The following is a 22,962-nucleotide window of genomic DNA, read 5'->3' as shown; positions in this document are numbered from 1 at the left end:
TGGCGACCTCTCTAAAGCAAGGCCCTTGCTATATATATATATAAAAGCATAATTATAAGGCTACGAAAACCAAACAAATTTTATTTTATAGCGATTATACACTTATATAAACATATTAATGGGTAGAATATTCAGATTCAGATTCAGATTTGACAATAAACCATGCCAAATATTACACACTGGCCCTTTAAAGATAAAGCAATGTTATTTAGAAAATGCTGTTTAGAAAACAGTACCTGTTATAGATGCTCCTGAGTGCCTCCTCAAACTTGCGCAGGACTTTGGGAGGCGTGGGCCACTTCACATGGCGGCCGTAATCCTTCATGGACTGGACATTTTTGAAGCGCCGGTTCACCTCTCGGATGTAAGACTTCACCTTGTAGCGTCGGTAGGCCCGCAGGATGACAAGGGCCGCTCTCATCCGCCGGTATCGCATTCTGGCAATGGTGCCTCTCCACACCTGGAGACACAGGGTGACACAAAGAAAATGTATGAAGCCTTTGTAGATAACTGTTCACATGCTTGGAACACAACTTCTGCACGGCTCCTTAAAGGAGGACAAAGGTATGTACTGCATTATGAAGTTGGGGATTCACAAGAGTCATTTCAAAATTCAGTTTCTTAGTTTCACATGTATAAAATGTCCCAAAATGATCATTGTAAACCTGAGTTACTTGAACTGCACATGATTATCGTGCTATTACAGGATTTGCTGTTATGGGTTGGGCGTGGATCTTCGGTCGATGGCTCAGGATGTGGAGCTAACTGGTCATATGTGTGGGTGGTGGGGTGGATGCGGCACAGTTCTGGTTAAGGAGCAATCTTGAAAATCAGACCTGTGCAGGAGGTGCAGCGGTTTTAGGTCCAGACGACAAAGCTATTTCATTCTTGGACGATGACCGATGGGTTCCACAATAGCACTTCGGCCAACGCATTCTACCTCTTTGGCTCTCCACACCTGCATGCAACCAAAGCTTACCCAAACGTGATTGGCCAAGACTAGTCAGGCTACAAACGGAAACCAGAATGCTTCAAATACCAAAATAGTTTACCCATGCATTCAACTAAGAGCACATTTTCATTAGACCCTGCCTAGTAAACGCCCATGCCTTTCAAGGTCCAAGGACAATTTGACATGTGTGTGCGGACATAAGGAGCTGGATCGGACCGCCAACCCTGTGATGAGTGGACGACCTGCTCTACCTGCTGAGCCACAGCCAGTCCGCCCAGGGACAGTCAGAAGCGGTCCACATTAGCTGTAAACCCAACTAGACCCAAACAGAAAAGCACAAACTGTACGGGTTTCAGCTTTGCCTTTTCCTAGTGTCTCATGTTTGTTTTCAGTCTGTCTCTGTGTGTTTGCTGAGTGTGGCCTTCTGGTTCCCTCGTCCTGCCAATCCTCCTGAGTGTCAGCAGCTGCTGAACCTGCACACCTGAACCTCATCAACAATCAAGCCACTGCAGTATAAAACCCCGGCTCAGACACTCTTCTGTGGTACAGACATCAAGGCCAACTAGTTTTCTGACACTCTGTCTTTTGTACTTTTGGAATTCACACTCTGTTCTGTGTCTCAGATTCACCACGCCACCCTCAACCATAACCCGCCACCTCCAGCCTTGTTCTCGTCTTCTGCCTCCGGATTCGGACTGCTCTGCCTTCAGCTCATCTGCCTGCCCTGCTTCTCAGCCATCATTCCATTCAAGCCTTCAGCTCCACTTCTCGTTTCCTGGTTGTGTTTGCATTTGGGTCCCAAGTTGAACTGCCACAACACAAACACTGGCAGCAGCATGATAAGCGGCAGTGAAGAGCAGCAACACTTCATACTCACGGTACACATTGCTTTTCTTGCTATGAAAAACACATTTTAATCTTATGATGATGAGAATGCAACGTGTGCTTGCAACAAGTCCAGGTATCAGACGCACTGACACAATGACCTGTGATGCACAAACATACAAAGAGACCCTAATGTACCTGCAACCAGGTAGACAGTTGGACCAGGTTCCACCTTTAGCACTGGAGGAAAGGATGAGTGGACAGTAAGACCTGCAGTATCTGGATTTTATTTATTTATGTGGCTGCTGGGCTATTTTAAGCTTTTATGCACCAGTGGTAAAAACAGAAGTACGACCTCTGCGCTAAAATCTAACTCAGGAGGACTGAAAGTTATGTAGCTATAAATACACCTGCATGTTGCTGTAAAAGCTAATATACAAGTGTGTATTTTAATCTGCCATTTTCTTAATTTACAATTACACAATTACTTACTTGTCATAAGAATTCATTGTTACATATTTATTTACATCAAGTTTATTAGTTATGTTTGAGTAACATGGATTCAGACTCAAATAAGGACCCCCAAGTCTGCCTGTAACCAAACATAGGTTGAGTGGCTATCAGACCCTCTATACCATGAATAATAGATGTAAGTGGGACCCCAGGGAGCCGTAACTCCTGATCCGCCCTCACTGAAATCACCACCATATGCTCCCCTTTTACTGTATACTCTCTCTCTCTCTCTCTCTCTCTCTCTCTCTCTCTCTCTCTCTCACACACACACACACAGCTACTCAATTATTTATACATTTATACGTCCACATTGAATCTAAATAATCCTAAATAATCAGCGATAGAGTGCGTTTAGTGTCACAGTTTAAAGGCTATACTCCTGAATATCACTGAAGAGCAATGCAGAGTAATGACGGAGATCATGAATATTTAATCTTTCAAAGTGTGGGGGAAGGCACAGAAAAGGATTTCTCGCATTTGCATATTAAAAATGTGGAGGAGGCAGTTTTCACCTGATGAGTCTGGCGGTGTGGTAATTCGCAGGGGAGAAGATAAGTCATGCACATAGACTGTGTAAAAGAGGTGGATGTAGCCTCTGTGATGTCACCCATTGGTATGTGGACTACAGTTTGAAGCCTTAAGTTTGGCATTTTGGCTGTCGTTATCCTGTTGGGTTTTTTTTTGGAGCCAGACGTGACCGTGTTTGGACAAGAGGGGAGGAGAAAGGGAAGGATGTGACCGAGAAGCCGAACTGGTCTCTGTAGTGGCGACTTGTCAATCATAAAAAAGCCACGCCTCTAACCAGCGTAGAGTAGGCTCTAGAGCCACATGCCGCTCATTAGCCCCTCTCCAGTGGCTCCCTGTGGCTTTGACAAAAAATGACAATATGAAAATGAATAACAGCTATTTATTTCAACATTTTACTTTTCATTTATCATTGATGTAGGCCTATAGAGATTCTTGCATTCTCCAGCTGTACAAAATGTGTCCCTAAAAAAACTTAACATCCGGCCGACTAAAATGTGCACCTTTTCCTCTAAATTTTGCCAAACCTCAGTAGTAGTGCACAATGTGATTTTGCCAGTAGGACATGCTCCTGGATCAACATCCCCCATCGCATTCCAGGACCGACATTGCAATCAACCAATCAAAGAACTCTGACATCATCAGTGTGCTAACAAGGTTGGCTATGTTAATGAGTAAACTTGCCAATAGACCGTAATATTGTCGAGCTAGCCTGCTAAGTAGGTAGGCTATGCTAACAAGTAAGCTGTTCATTACAAAGAGTAAGGATAATACCATTTTTTAGTTGCAAATTCCTGCAATTAACTCATTTACAAGGTTTTTGTTCAGTTCTAACTTCAATTTGGAAACTAGCTTAGCTCAGAAGAAGCACAAAGCAATCTTGAAAGAAGCACAGGAGCAGCACACTGATGATGTCAGAGGGCTGTAATTGGTTGATCGCAATGTTTGTCCTGGAATGCGATGTGGGATGTTGATTCAGGAGCATGTCCTACTTGGCAAAATCACATTGTGCCAATAGTGTTAACTAGTCTTGAGTCTCTTTAGCTAGGCTAGCTATGGACTCCAAATGCGAAAAAGGAGAAGTCTCAGAGAAAAATTGAGAATTTTTAGTAGTGGATGGACAGATTTGTCAGATAATTTGTCATGAATAACCCACCTTCTGGTAAAACATATTAATGAATGCTCATTTAGACATATTATCAATGCTGAAAGTCTAATTTAGACTCAGTAGGCTGTTACCTTTATCATAAGACTCAAACATGTTTTGCGGCTCCAGACAGATTTTTAAAATCATTTTCAGTCAAAAATGGCTCTGATGATAGTAAAGGTTGCCGAATCCAGCCCCAAAGCAAACCTTGCTTCATCGTCTATTTCACTCTAAAGGGACCATAATTTCCACAGTGACCATCATATTGTATTGAGGAAGACTTGAAACTAACGATAGAGACTCTAAACTCATTAGGGAAATATTTACTGAGGTGAGAAGTAAGAGTCATTTTCTTACAGACTCATATACAATCAGACTTCTTTTTGAAACCAGTGGAGTCCCCCCCTGCTGGCCATTAGAAATACTGCAGGTTTAAAACTCTGCATTGATGCTCTTTGCAGCCCTTGCTTAATGGCTTATGTCCAAATAAGAAACTTCTTTTATACAGTCTACAGTTATGCACTACTGGAGTATGGAAGCAGCAGATTAATTCATGTGATTTCACAATTTTAACTTTTCATCATATCAGCTGCAAATTGGTGTTTAAGTACTTTGACATGATTTTACAAGGTTAAATGACACTTTAATTAAAGGAACACAACATGGAGCCACCTCCACTGGAGAGCCAGAATCTACTCCGGAGTACTGATTTGTCCGCAGTAGGGGTCTTCAACATTTTTCAGGCCAAGGACCCCTTAGCTGAGAAAAAGACAGTTTTATGGTACACACAAAACTAGGCTATTAAAATAATAATTATTTACAGATTCATATATTTACATATAATGTTGTAATACTAAACATACATTTGGAATGTACAGTGATTTAGCGCAGGTTAGCTAGTTCACATGATTGCAGGAGGAGTCATGGGTAACAGCCTATCATCAGTGTTGTGTACTGTAAATTAAATGGATTGCTTTTCTAAGAATAGGCCAGTTTATCTTTGCTAATGATAATATGGACTTATGTTAATGTTTATTTTCAGCTATATTAAAATTTTTTTGAAGACTAATGGCGCACAGCCTCAGCCTAATTCCTAACTGTACAGAGGGTTGGCCTCCTAAAGAAGCTAAATCACACTGAGATCGGTGAAAGAAGGCCAGTCAGCCATCTCATCACCAAGCACAAACAGCCTCATACTGTCCTCAGAAAAAGAAGGTTTAATTTGGACTTTTTAAGCCGTAAAAGTTTATGTAATGTCGTGTTATGTCCAGTAATCTGAGATCAGCCCTATCAATTTTCAATTTCAATCAATTTTATTTATAAAGCCCAATATCACAAATCAGAATTTGCCTCACAGGGCTTTACAGCATACGACATCCCTCTGTCCTTATGACCCTCGCAGCGGATAAGGAAAAACTCCCCAAAAAAACCCCTTTAACGGGGAAAAAAAACGGTAGAAACCTCAGGAAGAGCAACTGAGGAGGGATCCCTCTTCCAAAGGCCCTATCAGGCCAAAAAGTTGAGAAATCTGTCCCCAGGATGTCAAGTGATACCGTCTAAAGCCTACTGGCCTGGTTTCTGCACACACAATCTCTGATTCTTCAAAGGTTTTATTTTAATTATTACAAGTGTAACTCTCCTCTGTATCATTTGACCTTTTGCCCCCTCTCCTTTATCCAAGTCTTTGTAAAGTAAAGCTGGTCTTGATGGACGCGTGTTCTCCCATAACTACCTGTTGTTTACTGCACAAATAAAACCATGAGTCTACAAAAATAGCTGAAAAACTGAAGCATTATTGTTCTTTCATATCCTTCTTCTTACACCTACTGCTCTTTTTTCACGATGCAATGCTGTAGACTACAGTTCACCAGAGTCTTCTGTGCTGGGCATGTCTTTCCAGCTGTTTCCATGTCAACCCGCTCTGCTTTATGTCAGTCTTAAGGTCCCTGCGCCAGGTGTTCTTTGGACAGCCGTCTTTTCTTGTACCTTGTTGGTTCTATCTACAGCAGGATTTATACTTCTGCATTGAATTTGTAGTGTACCTACAGCACAGGCTGTGTAGAGGCATACCGTCAGCTGTAGCCTGATGTGCACCTCCCCAGAAATGTAACTACATGTCCCGGCAATGCAGACCTCCTGTTTATTTTTTTTAAACTGAAAAACATTTTCCCTATTAGAAACAAAGCTTTTATTTACATTTACTACACAGATATCAAACAATAAATTGTAAAGACAATAAAGCCTCCAGAAAATAGCATTTTAAATCTTCTGTGTGATTTATGCTGTCTTCATAAGAGTAGAAGAAAGTCCGCTAGCCACTAGGCTAATTATGCAGTGTAAAATGCCATAGGCTTGGCCTACGCTAATGATGTTAGCATGTTGTGTTTGTTGGGAAAACGTTTCCATTATAAGACAACTGTTTTGTCAGTGAACCTTGCGAGTTATAATGGAGCTGAATTTTGTACTTGTATTTAACTTGGTCACTATTAAGCCATGTTTAATGTGTGTGTTTTGAGTCAATCAAACTTCACAGCACTTGATAGAAACTCCACCGCCAACTCGTGTTTTAGAGGTGTAACCGCAGAGTGACACAGACACACCACTGCACAGGTATAAATGGTCACAACAGCATGAGCTACAGCTGAGGCTCTACGGAGAGCCCTACACACAACTTCAAATCAGTCTTATGGCCTGCCTGGTGATGCTGGCATTGGGTTTTTCGAGTGTGAGGCCGATCCATCTCCATCTTTTCCTGACTTCTTCTTCCACAGGTTGTTGGCCCGTTGCCAGAGATCACTGTTGCTGATGGTTTCTGGCCAGTTAATACTCAGTTAATCCGCCTCAGGCAGCTGTTGATGAATATTTCGTCATTGTGGTCTTGGCTGTCCTCCACGTCTCTGATCCGTAAAGTAGTAAAGTCTTAATGCTGGAGATAAGGAGTCTAAACTTTGTCTGCTGGCTGATTTCTTTGGAGCTCCAAATGTTCTTCAGTTCGATGAATGAGGCCTTTACCTTGCCGATTCTGGCTCTGACGTCTGCAGCAGTGACACTGCCATGCTAAGTGATGGCTTCTACTTCCGTCAGTGCTATTATCTCCAGGGTCAGTGGATCTTTGTGGGCTGTGTTGACCTTGAGGACTTAAGTTTTGCCTTAATGGATGTGGAGACCTTCTTGTGATGAGGTGCCAGTACTCATCTTCTCCTACATGTGCTGTCGATAAAGGAACCGTTTCTTTATAGAAAGAAAATTCACAATAACTCTTTACAACCCATTTGATTGCCTGAAACATTCAACGTTGTACAGCATAAAACAGGACTGCTGTTATTACTCATGCTATGTTAAAATCACCCTTTTGGTTTCGCCTTGCGTCATTTACAAAGACAGAACACTGAACACTGTATATTGATTTTTCATGTTCATGCAAACCAAATGAAATCTATTCAGGTACAAAAATAGCTCCTCTAATCCCGCGTTATTTTAAGTCTCAAATGGTGCTTCTCTGGCAAAATGGCAGTTGACGACCTTATCCTCCGTTTCCTCCACGCTGCACTGTCTCTAATACATTATGGATGAGAGTGAGAAAAGAAGCGGCTCCATATTCATCACTAATCGACCCCTGAGATGACTCTCCCACATGCTCAGGGTGACAGCGGTGGGAGGAATGAATGTGTTCTTACTGCCGGCTCCGACTGCTGCTGACTTCTGTGAGCAAGGTTAAAAGTTACTTTTGTTTAAATTCAGACTGTATTCAGAGTGTTACGGTAAATTAGGCAGAGCTTTAAGAGCAGGTGTGGGGTCAAACATAACTGTCAGCTAAAAACCTGGTGTATAAACTAGACTGTGAGTGCATTTAAAGTTGAATTTGAACCTGTTAACGAGAGTAAATAGAAATTATTTGGGGATATCTAGTCATCCTGTTTGATACACCACTATAAATACTCTTTACTGCACTCATTTTCACTTTTGAGCTCCATTTCATATACATATAAAGTTTTATGTCATTCTTAAATTTTCTTCTACGTGCAGTTTTTTTATATCATAATTTCTGCCAGGATTTTACTCACATACTTGTAAAAACATTTCCTGTCCTGACTCAGAAATAGTGTCTAGCCTATAACCTACACACTTTAATTTTATTATTTATTAAAAAGTTATTCATGTGGGAGAGCCAGTTAAAGCAGAATGAAATCAAATTTTCACTCTGCTGAGCAGACATTTCAAATTATGGACCGTGGATTTAAGTTGATGAGGATGAACAGGATTCTCATAGCTGGTCCAGGGCGATGTGACTCAAGGTGGAATTACGGCATTACAGCAGCAGAAATCGATTCAGAACATTCACGGTGATAGAGAGATTTGTCATGCTATCATATTATCTGGCTGTACCTTGGTATAATTACACAGTATACTCCACAGTATGTGGGTTTACATTTTGTCATTCACTCTGTGATATACAGCACAATGATGATGTGAAGGGTTGCCTCGTCTCGCCACGGAATATTAGACTATTGCAATGAAATCAATAGCTGAAGTCAGAGCCAAGCCCCTTCCCATTAAGTGATATAAGCAGTTGCTTGCTGGTCTTTGGGGGGGCCTGAGAAAAGACTTTTTAAAGAGCGTGAGACATTAACAAAATCAAAATAGAACCTCCTAAACTAAAACTGACATTTCTCGCCATTTAAGCCAACAAATAGTAACAGAAAAAAAAGGTGAGAAATGGGCAAATAAGGTAGGCCCAGGCCCTGTCTACACATATACAGATATTTTAAAAATTAATACATTCCCCCTCTTTTTTAAAGCAGCTGTGCGGAACGTTTTACCATTTATAAAACTGTCCCTAGTTCGTATCACCCCCCTTGAAGATCCGCATATTTATTTGAACCCAACAGCGACAAAAAAGCCTTTCTCTATATGGCTATTTAGCGTAGCCTCGGTCGGGTTGGACACAGCGGAAGTCAGCAAACCAGAATACGGCACCCGGAGGCGGAAGTAAGTCTGCACACCCGCAGCAGCCCGCAGCCATTAAACCACAGAAGAAGAAGGAGCTGTGTTTACAGAGAGTGTTCTTCGAGTAAGCGGTATGCAACGGGCATTGCTGAACACATAACAGTTTTACCAGATGTATCTATAAGGACTTGGTTGTACTTTCGAAGTCATGGCGGACAAAGAACGAGCACCATCTAAAAGAAAAAGAACAGAAGAACAGAAGAAGGCTAAACGGGACAGTGATAGGGCTCGAGCCCAAACGCGTGTAAACCTCGGTCGGGCGTTCACCAAGTGGAGAGAGCTGAGAGAATTGAAAGGTTTTAAAACTGATCCCGAGTTGGCCCTTTTCCTAATCGACAGGTATGTAATTTTTGTTTTTATTTAGAGAATATACTTGTTAGACGTTGTTTCACTTCAATATATGACGACATGGAAGTTATAAGCAAGCTAAATGTAACGTTAGCTGATGTGAACCGCTTTTGTCTAGTAACGTTACAACAAATGCCACAAAATTATCTGTGACTATGACCATGAACACAAATATACAGCAGGCAGATGCAGTTGGTTGAAGTGTGTAACCGAAGTGTAACGTTAGTAACGTTAATCCTCTCGATCTCCAAAACAAATGCATGCGGTAATTGCCGGCTGCAGTCGGAATTTTATGACACCAGGCTGTGGGTGTCATACCGCTTCGACCAAAGGGGGTGCTATAATCAACAAAAACGTAAATTTCCGCACAGCTGCTTTAAAAAACAATTCTGTTCACATTACCTTTGTTTTGCAGAATATCTCAATTCACACTAGAATGCCAGTGTTCGCTGTCTCAACAGTCTCCCCTTGTCACAAACGTATTAAAGTGTACAGGCTAATGTCACCTTTTTCAAAACACCTACTGGAGATCTCATCACTGTTACATGTAAGGATGAAGGAGCTCACTCAAACACACAAGCGATGTTCTAGACATGCTCAAGTTTTACTTCCATTCCTTATCGACAACCATCCCACTCTGCTAATGTCCAACCATCTGCTGTCCGACCCGGCCTGATGATCCAAAACTGAAATTTCTGGCAGACTTAAAACCAGGCATACTAAGTTTAAGGGTAAAGCAGGCATTATAACAAGCAGTGCTAACAAAGCGTTAGCAAACCGAAAGTCCGCCATTGTTATTGTTGTGTCTGTGCTCATTAAACAAAGCAACAATGTGCATGCTCAAACTGAGGAGATGATGTCATTGTTTCACAAACGCTCAGTTTCACATGTTCACACAGATAAACAGTAACCAGAGTTTGAAAAATCTGCACCCTTGAAGGCGTTTTTAAAACAATCTCTGTGTTAGGGACCAAAAACTCTGTCTGCGTGTGGAGTTTGCAAAAATATCTGTATATGTGTAGACAGGGTCTAAATTAGTCATTAACTGTCCCCTACAAAACAACACATATTGTGGTTGTATTAGGTACACATGTGCTACACAAAAATAATGAGTCTGCTGTGAAAATGGTTCATAGAGAAATACTGAATTTACTGTAGTCTATTAAAGATGCTGCTAACAAGGCTCACTAATCTAATATTTACAATACATAAGTTGGTTTGGTGCAATGTGAAGAGGCAAGACGTTACAATGAGGACAAGACCCCCAACAACAGGCTGCAGCAAAGTAGAGGTCAGTCATGGATGTATTAAAAGACCTGGATACAGCATTGGAGGCGGGGCCCTGTTCATTCCTATGAAAGTTGCTCAGTGGTGAATAAAGCCAAAAAAAAGTTAAAGTGCTGCGTATAAAATTACCCATATGATCAGCACTGTTTCTGCATCACTGGGCCCATAAAGCAGGTGCACTAATACTGTCAGCCGAGCAGGCTACTTCCAGTTTAGCGCTCCACTAACTTTAATGGGGTTAAATGATTTAGTATTGTGGCTCCTCTCGACTCCAAATGTTATTGGAAGGAATGGATCAAATCCAGGAAGTGAAACGAGACATTTTGTAGACGTTGTGATGTCCACTGTTTGACAGATGTCTCTTTCCCTTTGTCATTTTGGAGCTGAATGGCATCACTTGATAGACTCGGAAGTTGTAGATACACTGTTTGGCCACTACAGAAATTGACTTCATAACCCAGTGCACTTCCTGGGGGTCAGCCAGGTGTGCCACAGTGTTTCTGCTGGTAACATCTTTGTCCCCACAACAACAAAAAAAATCACAGAAGAAGACGAATCTCCTTTTCCCTGCTGTTCGATGATAGTTTTAAATTGTCACTGGGAGTTTACAAATGCCGCTGGAAACAGCAGTCGGACTTGGTGTTTGAGAACGTTGCTCCATGCGCCTCAATGTGTGTTGCTGATCTGTCTTGTACCAAGACTACAGTGGTTACACCGGTGAAATGAACGGAAGTAATAGCTTAATAGTTTAGCGATAGTCCACTTTCCCCGACTTTATCACTACAAAAGTTCAAACAGACATCTGTTGAACACCTGTAGGACATGTGTGAAAACAACATTTTGCCGGCAGGACAAAATTATTTTACCTGATCAATATTTTACATGGGGGAATTCACATTATAGACACACAACTTACTGTCCATGTAACAATTTGGCCACAATCTATTAGGGATTGTGTTTCTATTTCAATCATGTAAGTATGAGAGCTCCTAAAATATGCAACATAATCAGGATGATATCACCTCTGCATCATTTTGAGCCAAAAGAAACCCGCTCTAATAAACTGAGTGCTGACAGTGCAGGAATTAAACCTTTTGTTTCACACAGGATCTGTAAAAATCTCATAACATGTCATAAATGCAGCATTAAACATTCATCTAATTATATCTAAACCAGTGAACACCTCCTTCTCTTCATTCTATTATAGCCTCTCAGCATATAAAACTCTCCTCTACCCCTCCACACACACACACACACACACACAGTGTCCCACCCCATATGTGCTCACATGATACACAAAGCAAAAAGTGGCCAAATTAGATTTTCAGTGAGAGCTCAGCTGAGATGTTGCCGGGATAATATCCACATGGTGCGCGAGCCTATGCCAGATCAACAACTGTGTTTATCTAAGCAACAAATCACTAATTACATTGTAAACGAGCGGGGCTGGAGGTGAGAAGCAAAGCACGAGGAATAAAAAGACAATAAAGCAACAATGAATCAGATAACAGCCGACGTAAAGTGTCTCCACCGTCTTCGGAGCCTCATTAAGGTGCGTGACAGGTGGAAAGTGGCGAGAGGTTAGAATTATGACAGGGCCATCCAGGCGCCCACACAGACACAAACACACTCACACACACTGTAAACACTTTGCTGCTTCTCGACCAGCGAAGCAGAGTGCGATGACGCTGGTGAGCTGATGAAGATGACACTCGGGGGATTGCGGATAAATCAAGCCAATAACAAGGCCCCTGACGGTCTGCCCCCTTCCTCTCCTGGCCAATAAAGCCATCTGATCATCCTTTTAGAGACTCTGCCATCATGGAGCCTGCCCTCACCACGCTCTGGGGCCCTGGATTTACGAGCTCATCAAAGCCAGATTGGGGATCTTTCGTTGCAACAAAGCGGGACAGATTGCTGGGGTTTGACTTGGGGGGGCGGCTGGTTTGAAATGCTCACTGAGTAAAAGCATTCACATAACACCCGAGCCAGGACAACTGGTGAGAGCTGGAAGGTTTCGGATGTGAAGTTGAGCAGAGCAGAACACAGACAGGACCCATTACTGGATACTGAATGTCTTTAATCTAAAAGTATTGGGACTGCAGCTCTAAAAAAAGGCCATTAGCTGAACTGCAGTGTTGGCAATCTAAAAGGCCCAATACCAAAACAACCCTTCACCTAGTTGTCACCTCGAGGGGGGGAAAAACCACGAGCAAATTCCGACATGGACAGACAGATAGGCCGATGTGCGCCATTGTCACACTTGACTGCAATCCGCTGCTGAACGCCTGAGTTTCCACATCCTCTGGGGATATTGAGCTGGTTTTCCAGTGACATGCTCGATGCACACGGTGGGCGGAGGGAGGCGGAATCGAGAGCGTGCGACACAATTTAGCGAGGCTGCAATGTGCTCTGACCACAGCCTGTCATAGGGAGACACTGGGCCAAGGCACAGGCCAGCAGTCATTATCATAAATCAATAAAGTGCTCGGCTAGAGCGGCACACACCCACCGCTAACACTGACACCTCTATACACCGAGTCTCATTCCTTCAATCATAACTCTCAGCATTATGTCAGGTTAAAGCTCCGGGCTAATACTCTAACCATGTGAAACAAATGTGTTCAAAGTGATCTAGAGAAAGAAAGTCTAATTAGAAGGGACAGTATTGAAGATTAAATTGAACCGCCCTGAACGACCCATCCATCAATTAGACGGACTGGACAAAATGGATTGGAAGAATACTGCCGATGGTCTGCAGTATGAGCTCAAAGTAACACACTGTTCAAACAGGTTTGAAGGACACATAATAAAATCAACTTACTGAGGAAGTAAAGCATGAATACAGTTTATACCCAGCCACTAGAATTAAATGATGAGAGCATCAGTACAGGTCTTGCGCATAGAAACTTGACATGTACGTTCTCTAACTATCTGCAGAGCTGGTTTGTAGATTATTGTATGGACTATACGGAATTCAATGGGAGTTCTTTACCTAATTACCTACCTATCATACTTGGATGGTATCTGTTTTTTCATACCTTCCTGAAATTTCACTGAGGTATACGGTATATGACAGTATTTGTGCAGTGCAAGTTCTCTCAGCTTTTCCAGTCTATTAAATAAACGCTAATCTCACAAAATGTCAAAACAGGTTGTACTTTTACATTTTTTATGTATTAAACAGAGAAAAACAACCACAAACCTTCTGAATTCAGGTTTCTCTCTTAACGTGTTAACTCATCGTAAAACACACTTCATTTAAAACCAAGTAAGGTGTCAAAATACATGTTTTTCCCCACGGTTTGTCTTTGCCGTTGCTTGCCAGGTGTTTACAGTCCTGTAACATTGTCCCTATCACTAGCAATCGCCATGTTTGTCAGCTTAAATCCCTGCCACCAGTACAGACTGATTACAAAGCATTTACTAGACGTAAGAGTGTCTTTATTTTTGACGGTATTGAAAACAATTATTCAGGGTGTCTTACCAGATTGCATCGTGTACCCTCGAGGTCAAACAATTGTGTTAAATGCATTTCCGTCCTCATAAAACATTTGATTTAGGTGCATAACACCATGCTGAGTCTAGCAACTATCTGCTTTTATGCTTCACATTATTAAGCACTGTTAAGATTAACTGTCATAACGTAAAGTCAATGAAATATTTGATTATATAATAAAACATTTGATTTTTTTTTTTACATTTAAAACTGTGCAGGATGCAAAACAAAATCCGTATTTTTGCTCTACAGCGCTCCTGGTGGGCAAAAACTCCACAGGGTGCCTTTAATCTGTAATAATTTTGTTTATCATTTATATTAATTGTTTTCAATCATTTTTAGAGCTAAAAATAGAATTTAATTTGACATTAAACTGAGTCACTAAATGAATAATACATGATTATTTGGATTTTGGACTGTTGGCTGGACAAATATAAGCATTCGGAGAGTGCAATAGTCGGCATTTTAAAAAACAAACCATTAATCCAGGAAATAATGAGCAGATTAATTGATCATGATAACATTTGTTAGCTGCAGCCCTCGAATTGACAATATGTTTTCAGTTTCTTCCCCATGTAGTCATTGATTTGTGTGCCTTTCTTTTATCACCCAGTCACTTTTGGTAAATACATACATATTTATATGAGGTTTGTCATTTTTGTTATTTGTTTATAATCAATTTATTCTGGAACAGTATTTTTTATATATTTTGGTTTTTTTTTTAAGCATTTATTACACAGAATTATGGGAAGAGACACATGGGACCTGAACCGTCATGCTAGCTGAAGACCAGGACGCCCCTTTCTCTTGTTACTGCTATTTTGAAAAAAATGTAATATCAATAAAATAAAATATTCTTGTGAGGATGTGGAGACAGACAAGTGGAAGGAAAAGCTGAAAAAAAAAAGCTTAGTAAAGTTTGGCTGTGAGCCACACATCAGTTGCCATGGAGAAAGACCCATGGTTACAGTCTCTCAGAGTTTTTATACTTGCCCAAGGTGTTGTGTACTAAAGGATATTTTTAGGCTACAGCCCTGGAAAAAAAGCACAGATTCAGCTAGATTCTGAAGCCTTCGTACAATTATTATAAAATGTGGCTTTTCTTTCATTTAGGTGTCAGAGTACAGACGCAAAGGTAACAGGATGCCGCAAAGGAAAGTGAGGACAAAGCAGAGGATATGAAGAAGAAACTGAGAACAGAGGGAGCACATTTCCACTCCTCAAAATCCAGCAGTGATTGTTACAAAAGGAGTTAAACCATCCTGCTTTGATCTGCTGCAGTGTTCTCACCCGGTGAAGTTTTTGTGGAGGTGATAGCTTTGGATGATAACTTAAACACTTTGCAGGTTCAGAGGGGGGATCAGAGGATTAGGGATCATGTTTCTGCTGAGGTCTAGCAGGAGACAGATCAGTTCTGGACAGTTAAGCAGAGAGGAGGCAGTGCTAGCTCTGCACTAAGCAGCTCGCTATTCACCAGAGGGCTGCACAGAGCTGTCCATAGATAACTCCCTCTGCACGTCACTCACATCGTCCAAAAAATGTATTTATTACTGCACAATTTATCACCTCACGAGTCACGACATCAGTTATCCAGCAGGAAACAATGCAAAATTTGAAAAAAAGGCTCTTTATCCTTTTAAGACATTTTCATTTAGCTCTTGCTCAGACAAGCCCCCCGTGGCCACGCCGTGAAAGCTGACTACCCGAGACATAACGCTCGCCACGTCTGATAAACCCACTGCTACATGGAGAGTATGTAAAGCTTTGGAAAGCAATTAAGGTGGCAGCTCAGAATACACGAGGGTGGGGGGGTCTCTCCTCGTCATCGCCGCTGCTCTGACAAGCGCCGACAGTTATTGTGATGTGGATGGCTGAGCTTGAATTTATGAAATATTCATTTTAACACAGAAGCAAGGTGGGGGTGGCCCATGTATAATTTATAACATCTGTATTTATGTTGGATTGTGTGGCTTTTTTTTTTCTCCTGTTGTTTCTAAAAGTGGCAATGATTTAAATTGTTCCGCACGAGGTGGAGCTTTCAGTGTTGTGGATGTAGAGCCATCACTGGTAATGCATCCGGGCCTGATTGCAATAAATTTCATGTGGGCCGTGTGAGTGGCTGGAGCACAACAAGAGCTGGGAGATGAAGTGAGTGAGAGCACATGAAGAAAGGATTGAAGGATGGAGAGAGCAGCGGGATTAAAATGGAGCTGTGAAGGAGCCTCCTCCCCTCCTCCTGCCACAATCCCTTCCTCCACCTACTCCCCCTCTCCTCCTCAAAAGAAGGGGAGGTTATGGTAATTTAAAAAGGGGTAAAATGAGACAGAAAAACACAATGTTCTCCCAATTTGGCCAGGCAGTGGCACTACAAGGGGCCACTCAACCTGTCTTTAGGAAGTGTGCAGCTTCACAAATTGTGTTTTTTAGTTGTTTGATGGGGCAAACTAAGTGGTATTATTATAAATCCATGAGGGACAAGGAGTGTGTCTGAGCCTCAGTCATAGGCTGACAGTCCTGGCACTGCGGTCCCGACTGGCATAAGGCTGTGTGGTGTGCCAGGTGCTGATAAGGGGATTGCTTGGCGCAGCAGATCAGACTCGGAGCTGGGATGTTTGTTTGAGTAACAGCATGACAGACACAGGAGTCAATGCTGCTGTCACACCACTATTTGATTTTGTGTGTCACTGAGTGCATATAGCATGAGTGAGCATGCGTCTGTGTGTGGAGCACATACAGCTGGGTCTGGCCTCAACACTGACATAGGGCAAGATTAAATACGCCTGTGCAGACACCTCTGAAATGTTTGTTTTGGTGGTGATTCCTCTGGGCTTTCCCTTCGTTATCCCGGCCCGCTTATCCTGGAAGATACAAGATAGGGAATCCTGAGGGAGCGGTGGAAGAAATGCTCGTCTGGTGTGTCCGTGGGAAGAGTCCGCAAAAGGTCAAATTAATCAATACACAGGTCAACCAATCAATCAGCTACAGGAGTTAATTTGGCTGGAGAACCCTTTCATGTCTGGGAGCTTTGAGATACTCCCTGAGAAAGGTAGACATGAAAGCAACACGATGTGGAAGAATCTGCAAACATGATTCTGATTTAATGACAGGTTAAGTGTCAATCACACGGCTCCCAGGTGCAGGATGTAGTGCTCTAAGAGCCCACATGATGTATGCAGAGCGTGCATCAACCTGCTTGTCAGTCACAGATCACATTTTGCACGGTGCATCTTAAATTCGACAGCCAGGCAGAGCAACACACAACATTTACAAACCCATCTCTCCATCTATCAAAGTAACAAAGCTCTGCTCCGCACGTTGATCTGACACATGTCAGCGCATGCACCATCATCACAGCAAGATACTGGCGCTCTCGCCTGAAGGTGTCGTTGCACCACTGAGGCGCCAACTGCTGAATACAAAGACTCAAACAGGGATCCATACTCACAGCAGATCAGTTAACACATGTCCAGCTGAAGGAGAAACTGGTAACAGAGCAAAATCAGTATCAAAGAACACTGCCTATATGATATAAAGATGGCTGCGGTGAGAGAGGAAGGGAGGATTTTAATATCTTAATCTAGGGTCGGGCTGGGACAAGATAAAGGGTGTTTCTCAGGATCTGAATTTAAGAAGTAGGAGAAAAAGGTCCAAATCTCATATGGATGTTATACTGAGTTCAGTTATGTGTAGGAGAAATAGGCTGGGAGATCTTATTTTGAATTTCCCTTCCCTCTGGTAAGACACTCTTTGTTGATTTAATTTGACGCTGAGGTTATACAGTAGGCGTATTCACCATTATTGACCCAGATGTCCTGATTTTCACTTTAATATCATATTCATATGATGTTGAAAGAAGATATTGCAAATCAAGGCCAACATCATGGTCATGTAAGACCTGCATTGTTCAGAGGCCTGAATGAATTGAAAACACCTACTTTCAAAAAGGGTTGTGCAACTAAAGCATAGGAGGTGTACAGACGACTGAATGACACATGTTACTCCAATGTTCCAATAATCAATTCAGGCCAGAGCCTGAGAAGAGCGACAAAACATGCTGAATAAATTAAAGGTCGACTGATAGTGGATGTTTAAAGGCTGATATGATAACCAACGTTTGGAACAGAGATGATGTGAGCTGATTATTTGGCCTGTATACTCTAGTCTGAGATTTTTAGATTCACTATGACATTATCTTAACTTTGTGTATGGAGCCTCCATGCAACAGAGAGATCAGAGATGGGCAGTATTTCTGTAACTCGTATTAGAAACATGTACTTCAGTTACTTTTGAGCATTTTGTAATTGTTATTTGACGGAGCTGAAAAAAATGGACTGTGAAACAAGATAGTTAGGCCTCATTTACACCGCAAGCGATGCGTTTGTGAAGCGGTTGCTAAGAGGTCCACAAGCGTAGCGGCAGCACACGTGTTTTCACGACAAAACGAAGAGAAGTGTCGTGCAGTGGCCACTGCCGTCCTGTCAAAATACAAACCACACCTGAGCAGTTGGTGGCGCTAGTGCACCGTGTTTGCAAATCTCCAATAAACCCCAAAGAAGAAGTGAGTTTGGACCCAAAGCCCAGGGTGGACAGGTTCGCGCACCAGTGATTATTCCAACGCTTGAAGAAAGACAAAGGAAGTAGTCTTTGTCTGCTTTGTATTACTACTTAACACGAGTTTGCGCGTGTTGTGACCTCTCTCGGCCACCGTAGATGTTGATTTTTTGTTGAATACAGCGACCATTCGCTCGCGACTCGCCCAAAAAATTTGGCGCCTCTTCTATTTTCGAGCTTGCTCATGAAAGCAAGAAGGGCGAAAGCAACATGCTCGTTGAAATGAAAACGCAAGTAAACTGCGACCGTTCACGAGCGCTACACGAACGCATCGCTTGCGGTGTAAATGAGGCCTTAGGGTGCAGTAATTCTGTGTTTTCAAAACACTCAAAATACTTTCTCAGTGATTCATACACATAAAAAACAGGTGTACCTCAAGACGTTGGAGGGCTTTAAATTAAAAGAAGAAGCTGCATTCACTCGTTCACCTACTCACAGCTTTGCTATAGGTCTACAGCGCTGGACCAGCTTGATCGGTTGTTGCAGTCCAGCCAAAAACTTCATCTTAATACATGTTAAAATAATGACCAATAATTGTCCCATGTACAAAAGGCTACATTCTTGCTGTAACTGCTCCACGTTCAATTCCAGCCTGAGGCCCTTTGCTGCATGTCATTCCCTCTCTACCCCTTTCACACTACATCCATCCTGTCAAATAAAGGCCAAAGCCAAAAAAAATCTCTGGAGCTGTCCCCACTGATCAGCTCCTTCTGACACAACCCTCCCTTCTTCAGCTCTGGTTGGTGATGTACATCCCTGCATGACTGGTGGAAGCTATGAAGCCATCAGTCACTATTTAAGCCAAGTTTAGCTGGTAACGACAGTGTGTAAAAAGTACTGTCAGCGCTGATCAATTGCCCCAACCAATAAATCAGTCGACCTCTAGAATAAACACACTTTTTTGATTAATTTAGTTCTTGTCCCTACAAAATTCTATTGTAAGTCACTCTGGATAAATGTGTCTGCAAAAATAATTTCATTACATGTAGACTTGTGCTAAAACGGACGTCATAAACACAATCCTGCTGTGCATCCTCATGGGTAATCTAAGCTAGCTCTCTAGATAAGCTGTGGATATCTGTGATGAATGCAAACATCATCTATTCCCATTATTGTGGCTTCCAAATAAATTAAAAAATAGCTGCCCACAGACGCCATAACGGGAGATATGATAACTCACTGTCTTTAGTTTTGTTTACTCACTGTTTGATGATCTTCAATTGACTGTTGTATGATGTATTGAGAGATGCAGGATGACGCTATGAACTGAAAACAAAACTCCCCAAACAAACATTCCCCAAATGAACAGGCCTTTACAAGAAGTTGAACACCTGTTGTATTTACAGACCGCTGACACACAGTTAAGTCTGAGTGGTTGACTTCATGACCAGCAAACCACAAACAATGAGCAGATTTATCTTCACAATGTAGGATCAATTCAGATTCAAGGAGCATTTCTGTTGCTGCCCAAATCTCAGAAACCTCCCAAATCATATATCTGATTCCACTCTCAACTTTACGAGAACTGTGTGGGTGAAAACTCCGACAGAGAGAGAGAAGGAGAAAGAGGCAGAGACATTCATCCTGAGAGATATAAGATTCCAACGCTAATAATACAAGATTACATCAGCTCTGAAAATACCTCAGTGCTTGTATAACTTGTATAAAATTCTGAGTAGAGCCTTTCTGGTCTCCAAGGTTATTCATATGCAGAGCGAGGGCTGTTGAATTTCAATGAGAACACTGAAATAGGATGTTGTTAATTTGATTCACTGGTTTAAATTTAAGGCAAAGTCAGAGAGAGGAAAACAATGATTAAACAAAAGAAGCAATGTAACGAATCAGTGGCTTCTTGATACTTTGCTATTTAAATTTGGCACATTTCTCACGGGGTCAGAGCGATCATGCTGCCATGTGAGTATCTGAGCTCATATGGTTAGACTCACCTTCTGGAGGAAGAGGACAATTCTCTGGACCATTTCCGCCCGCTGCTCCTCCAGGCTGAAGAGCGTACGTGGCGTGCGGATGAAGACCTTGGTTTTGCCGTAAGCCACGTCGTGGTCGAATCCACACCCCTGCAGGAGCCTCTTCACTGCGTCTTTATCTGATGGCAGGTCATGGTTTGGCCATGTAAACTCTGAGATCATCTTGTATCTGGAGGAGGGACAAAATGATCATATGAAGGAACGCAGCAGTGTGCAGCGAAACAAACAGAAGACAAAATAAAGGTTATTAAAAAATGTAGCTGTCTGCAGGAAGGAGCACCAAGAGCTAAGTGTTTATAGCTTTGCAAGCAATGTGGTTATTGGATGAATTATTATGAAACAGGGTACAAACAGTCATTGCCCCCTTGACTTTGGTGATCCTCTGATTTTTCTTTGCGCCACCATGAGATTAATGATGCTTTAGTGAAATGTTGTGTTAATTGTATGATGGATGAGCATAAAATCTGGTGGACACTAGCCCCTTTGACACTGCCAGATTTCCGCCGTTTTGCCGGCAAGCTGCGAGCGTTTAGACACACAGAGCTGGATTGGCGAGTTGATCCGAGGTGCCCAATTTTCCGCCTCGTAGGGTAGACATATTGGCAGAACCCTTTTAGTTTAAACAGACCGAGGCGGCCTCCCGCAACGGGAGGGGCTGTTGATGACTTGTGGGAGGAGCTGTTGATGACGCCGCACGTGTGACCGGCTGATGGCAGGAATTATCAATGCAAACTTGACAGACACTGTAAAGACTGGGGAGACAAGGAATTGCGCGCCCTCCTTGTCCTCGCAAACAAAGAGGCCATTAACCGTCAGATGACGGGGACGGTGAAGAACGGGCCGACTTATGAGAGAATCGCAAAAGGACTGACCAGCTGCGGCTTCCCTCCCACATCACTGTTTACGTCACATACTGAGCTACACGTTTTGTTACTTGCTCACGCCCCCCATTGCCCCGAAAAAGGCACATTCTGTATAAACAAAAGTAGGTAGGCGGCATTTTGCTGCACCCCCCGATTTTGGTTTTATACTGCCAATGCTGAAAAAAGACTGATTGGGCTTTCCTGCAAATTTGCACAATTCCTGTTTAAAAAGGCTACAGTCATGTTCGCTTCAACAAATGCAATCAGTGTGTATTTCTCTCAGAGTCCACTCTTTGAACAAAAGGAAAATACTGCACCATTCTGACATCACTATGTGCTGCCTCTGAATAACAATACCTCAACAATGTGCCTGATTACATCTCATTTTGAGACCAACACAGATGGGCACAAGTACATTTGATTTACACAATGTAGGCGCTGGACGGACCGGACTAAAATGGTGCTAGGTGTAGGATCGGCCCTATACCTGCTAAATATCAGTATATTAGTATGCTGACATTTAGCTCACAGAGCTGCCAATGTGGCTGCAGAAACTCAGTGTTATTACTTTATTTTTATTGCTTTTTATTAGGTTGATACAAATTAAACACCACAAACATCGTCAGCAAGGGATAAATCACATTGTCACAGCACAACCTAAAATCCAGACTCTTATTTCTTAGATTTATGCATCCTGTGTTTTCTGTTGTTGAGGAAAAAAAAATACTTTTCAGTCCTCAGATCACATTATATCTGAAGGAGGGAAAAAAATATGCTTTGGTATAATGTATACTGTTCTATAGATCTTCTTAATAGCATGAGTCTTTGCTCCTGGCACAGTGCCCTGGAAATCACATCATTTAGTACATGAAAAAGGGGATTAATTATTGCACAGTGCACCTGCAGGCCAGCGCAGGGGGTGAGGAGTCAAATTACGCTCTTAAGAGTCTTTTCAGTGCTATAATTAGACTGAAATACGAGAGCTTTTAAGGCCTAATATTCTTTTTTTCAACCAGCAACCTTATGGAAACAAAGACCTGTGGAAGCCTGTTACAAGAGTCACAGCACTGAGACTACATTCAGTCATGACCGGATAAATTTAAGAATGAGTATGTATTGTTAAACTTCAGGCACAGCTTGACGGAGCTGAGTTTGTCCTGATACAACTTGTGCTGCTGTCATGGTATAAAATTTCCTCCTGTGTTATTATGAGTTTAAAAAAAAAAAAATCAAGATTCTTGTGATTTGAGTGTTTTTTTTTGGACATGATGAGGTGGTTTCAGGACAGCAGCGATATTCTCTGTCGTCCAAGATCCCAGTGCGTGTTCAACAGACTGCTCCCCTGTCACTTCACAGCCGACCCACTGACGAGGCGGTGATGTAATGCCAATCCAAATATA

General features: G+C 42.2%; 1 protein-coding gene across 3 annotated transcripts in view; it reads right to left on the bottom strand.

Moving 5' to 3' along the window:
- Positions 1–22,962, bottom strand: part of myo1d (myosin 1D) — a 192,682-nt gene that overhangs the window by 66,916 nt on the left and 102,804 nt on the right. For all 3 annotated transcript variants that reach the window (XM_050060963.1, XM_050060964.1, XM_050060961.1), the window contains 2 exons: positions 20,661–20,868; positions 237–460 (listed from right to left, as the gene is read on the bottom strand). In XM_050060963.1, the coding sequence (XP_049916920.1) occupies positions 237–460; positions 20,661–20,868 (432 nt within the window). The remainder of the gene's footprint in view (positions 1–236; positions 461–20,660; positions 20,869–22,962) is intronic.

Source organism: Epinephelus moara, chromosome 13 (genome assembly GCF_006386435.1).
Source record: "Epinephelus moara isolate mb chromosome 13, YSFRI_EMoa_1.0, whole genome shotgun sequence".
NCBI lineage: Eukaryota > Metazoa > Chordata > Actinopteri > Perciformes > Serranidae > Epinephelus > Epinephelus moara.
This window is presented reverse-complemented; position numbering and strand designations above follow the sequence as displayed.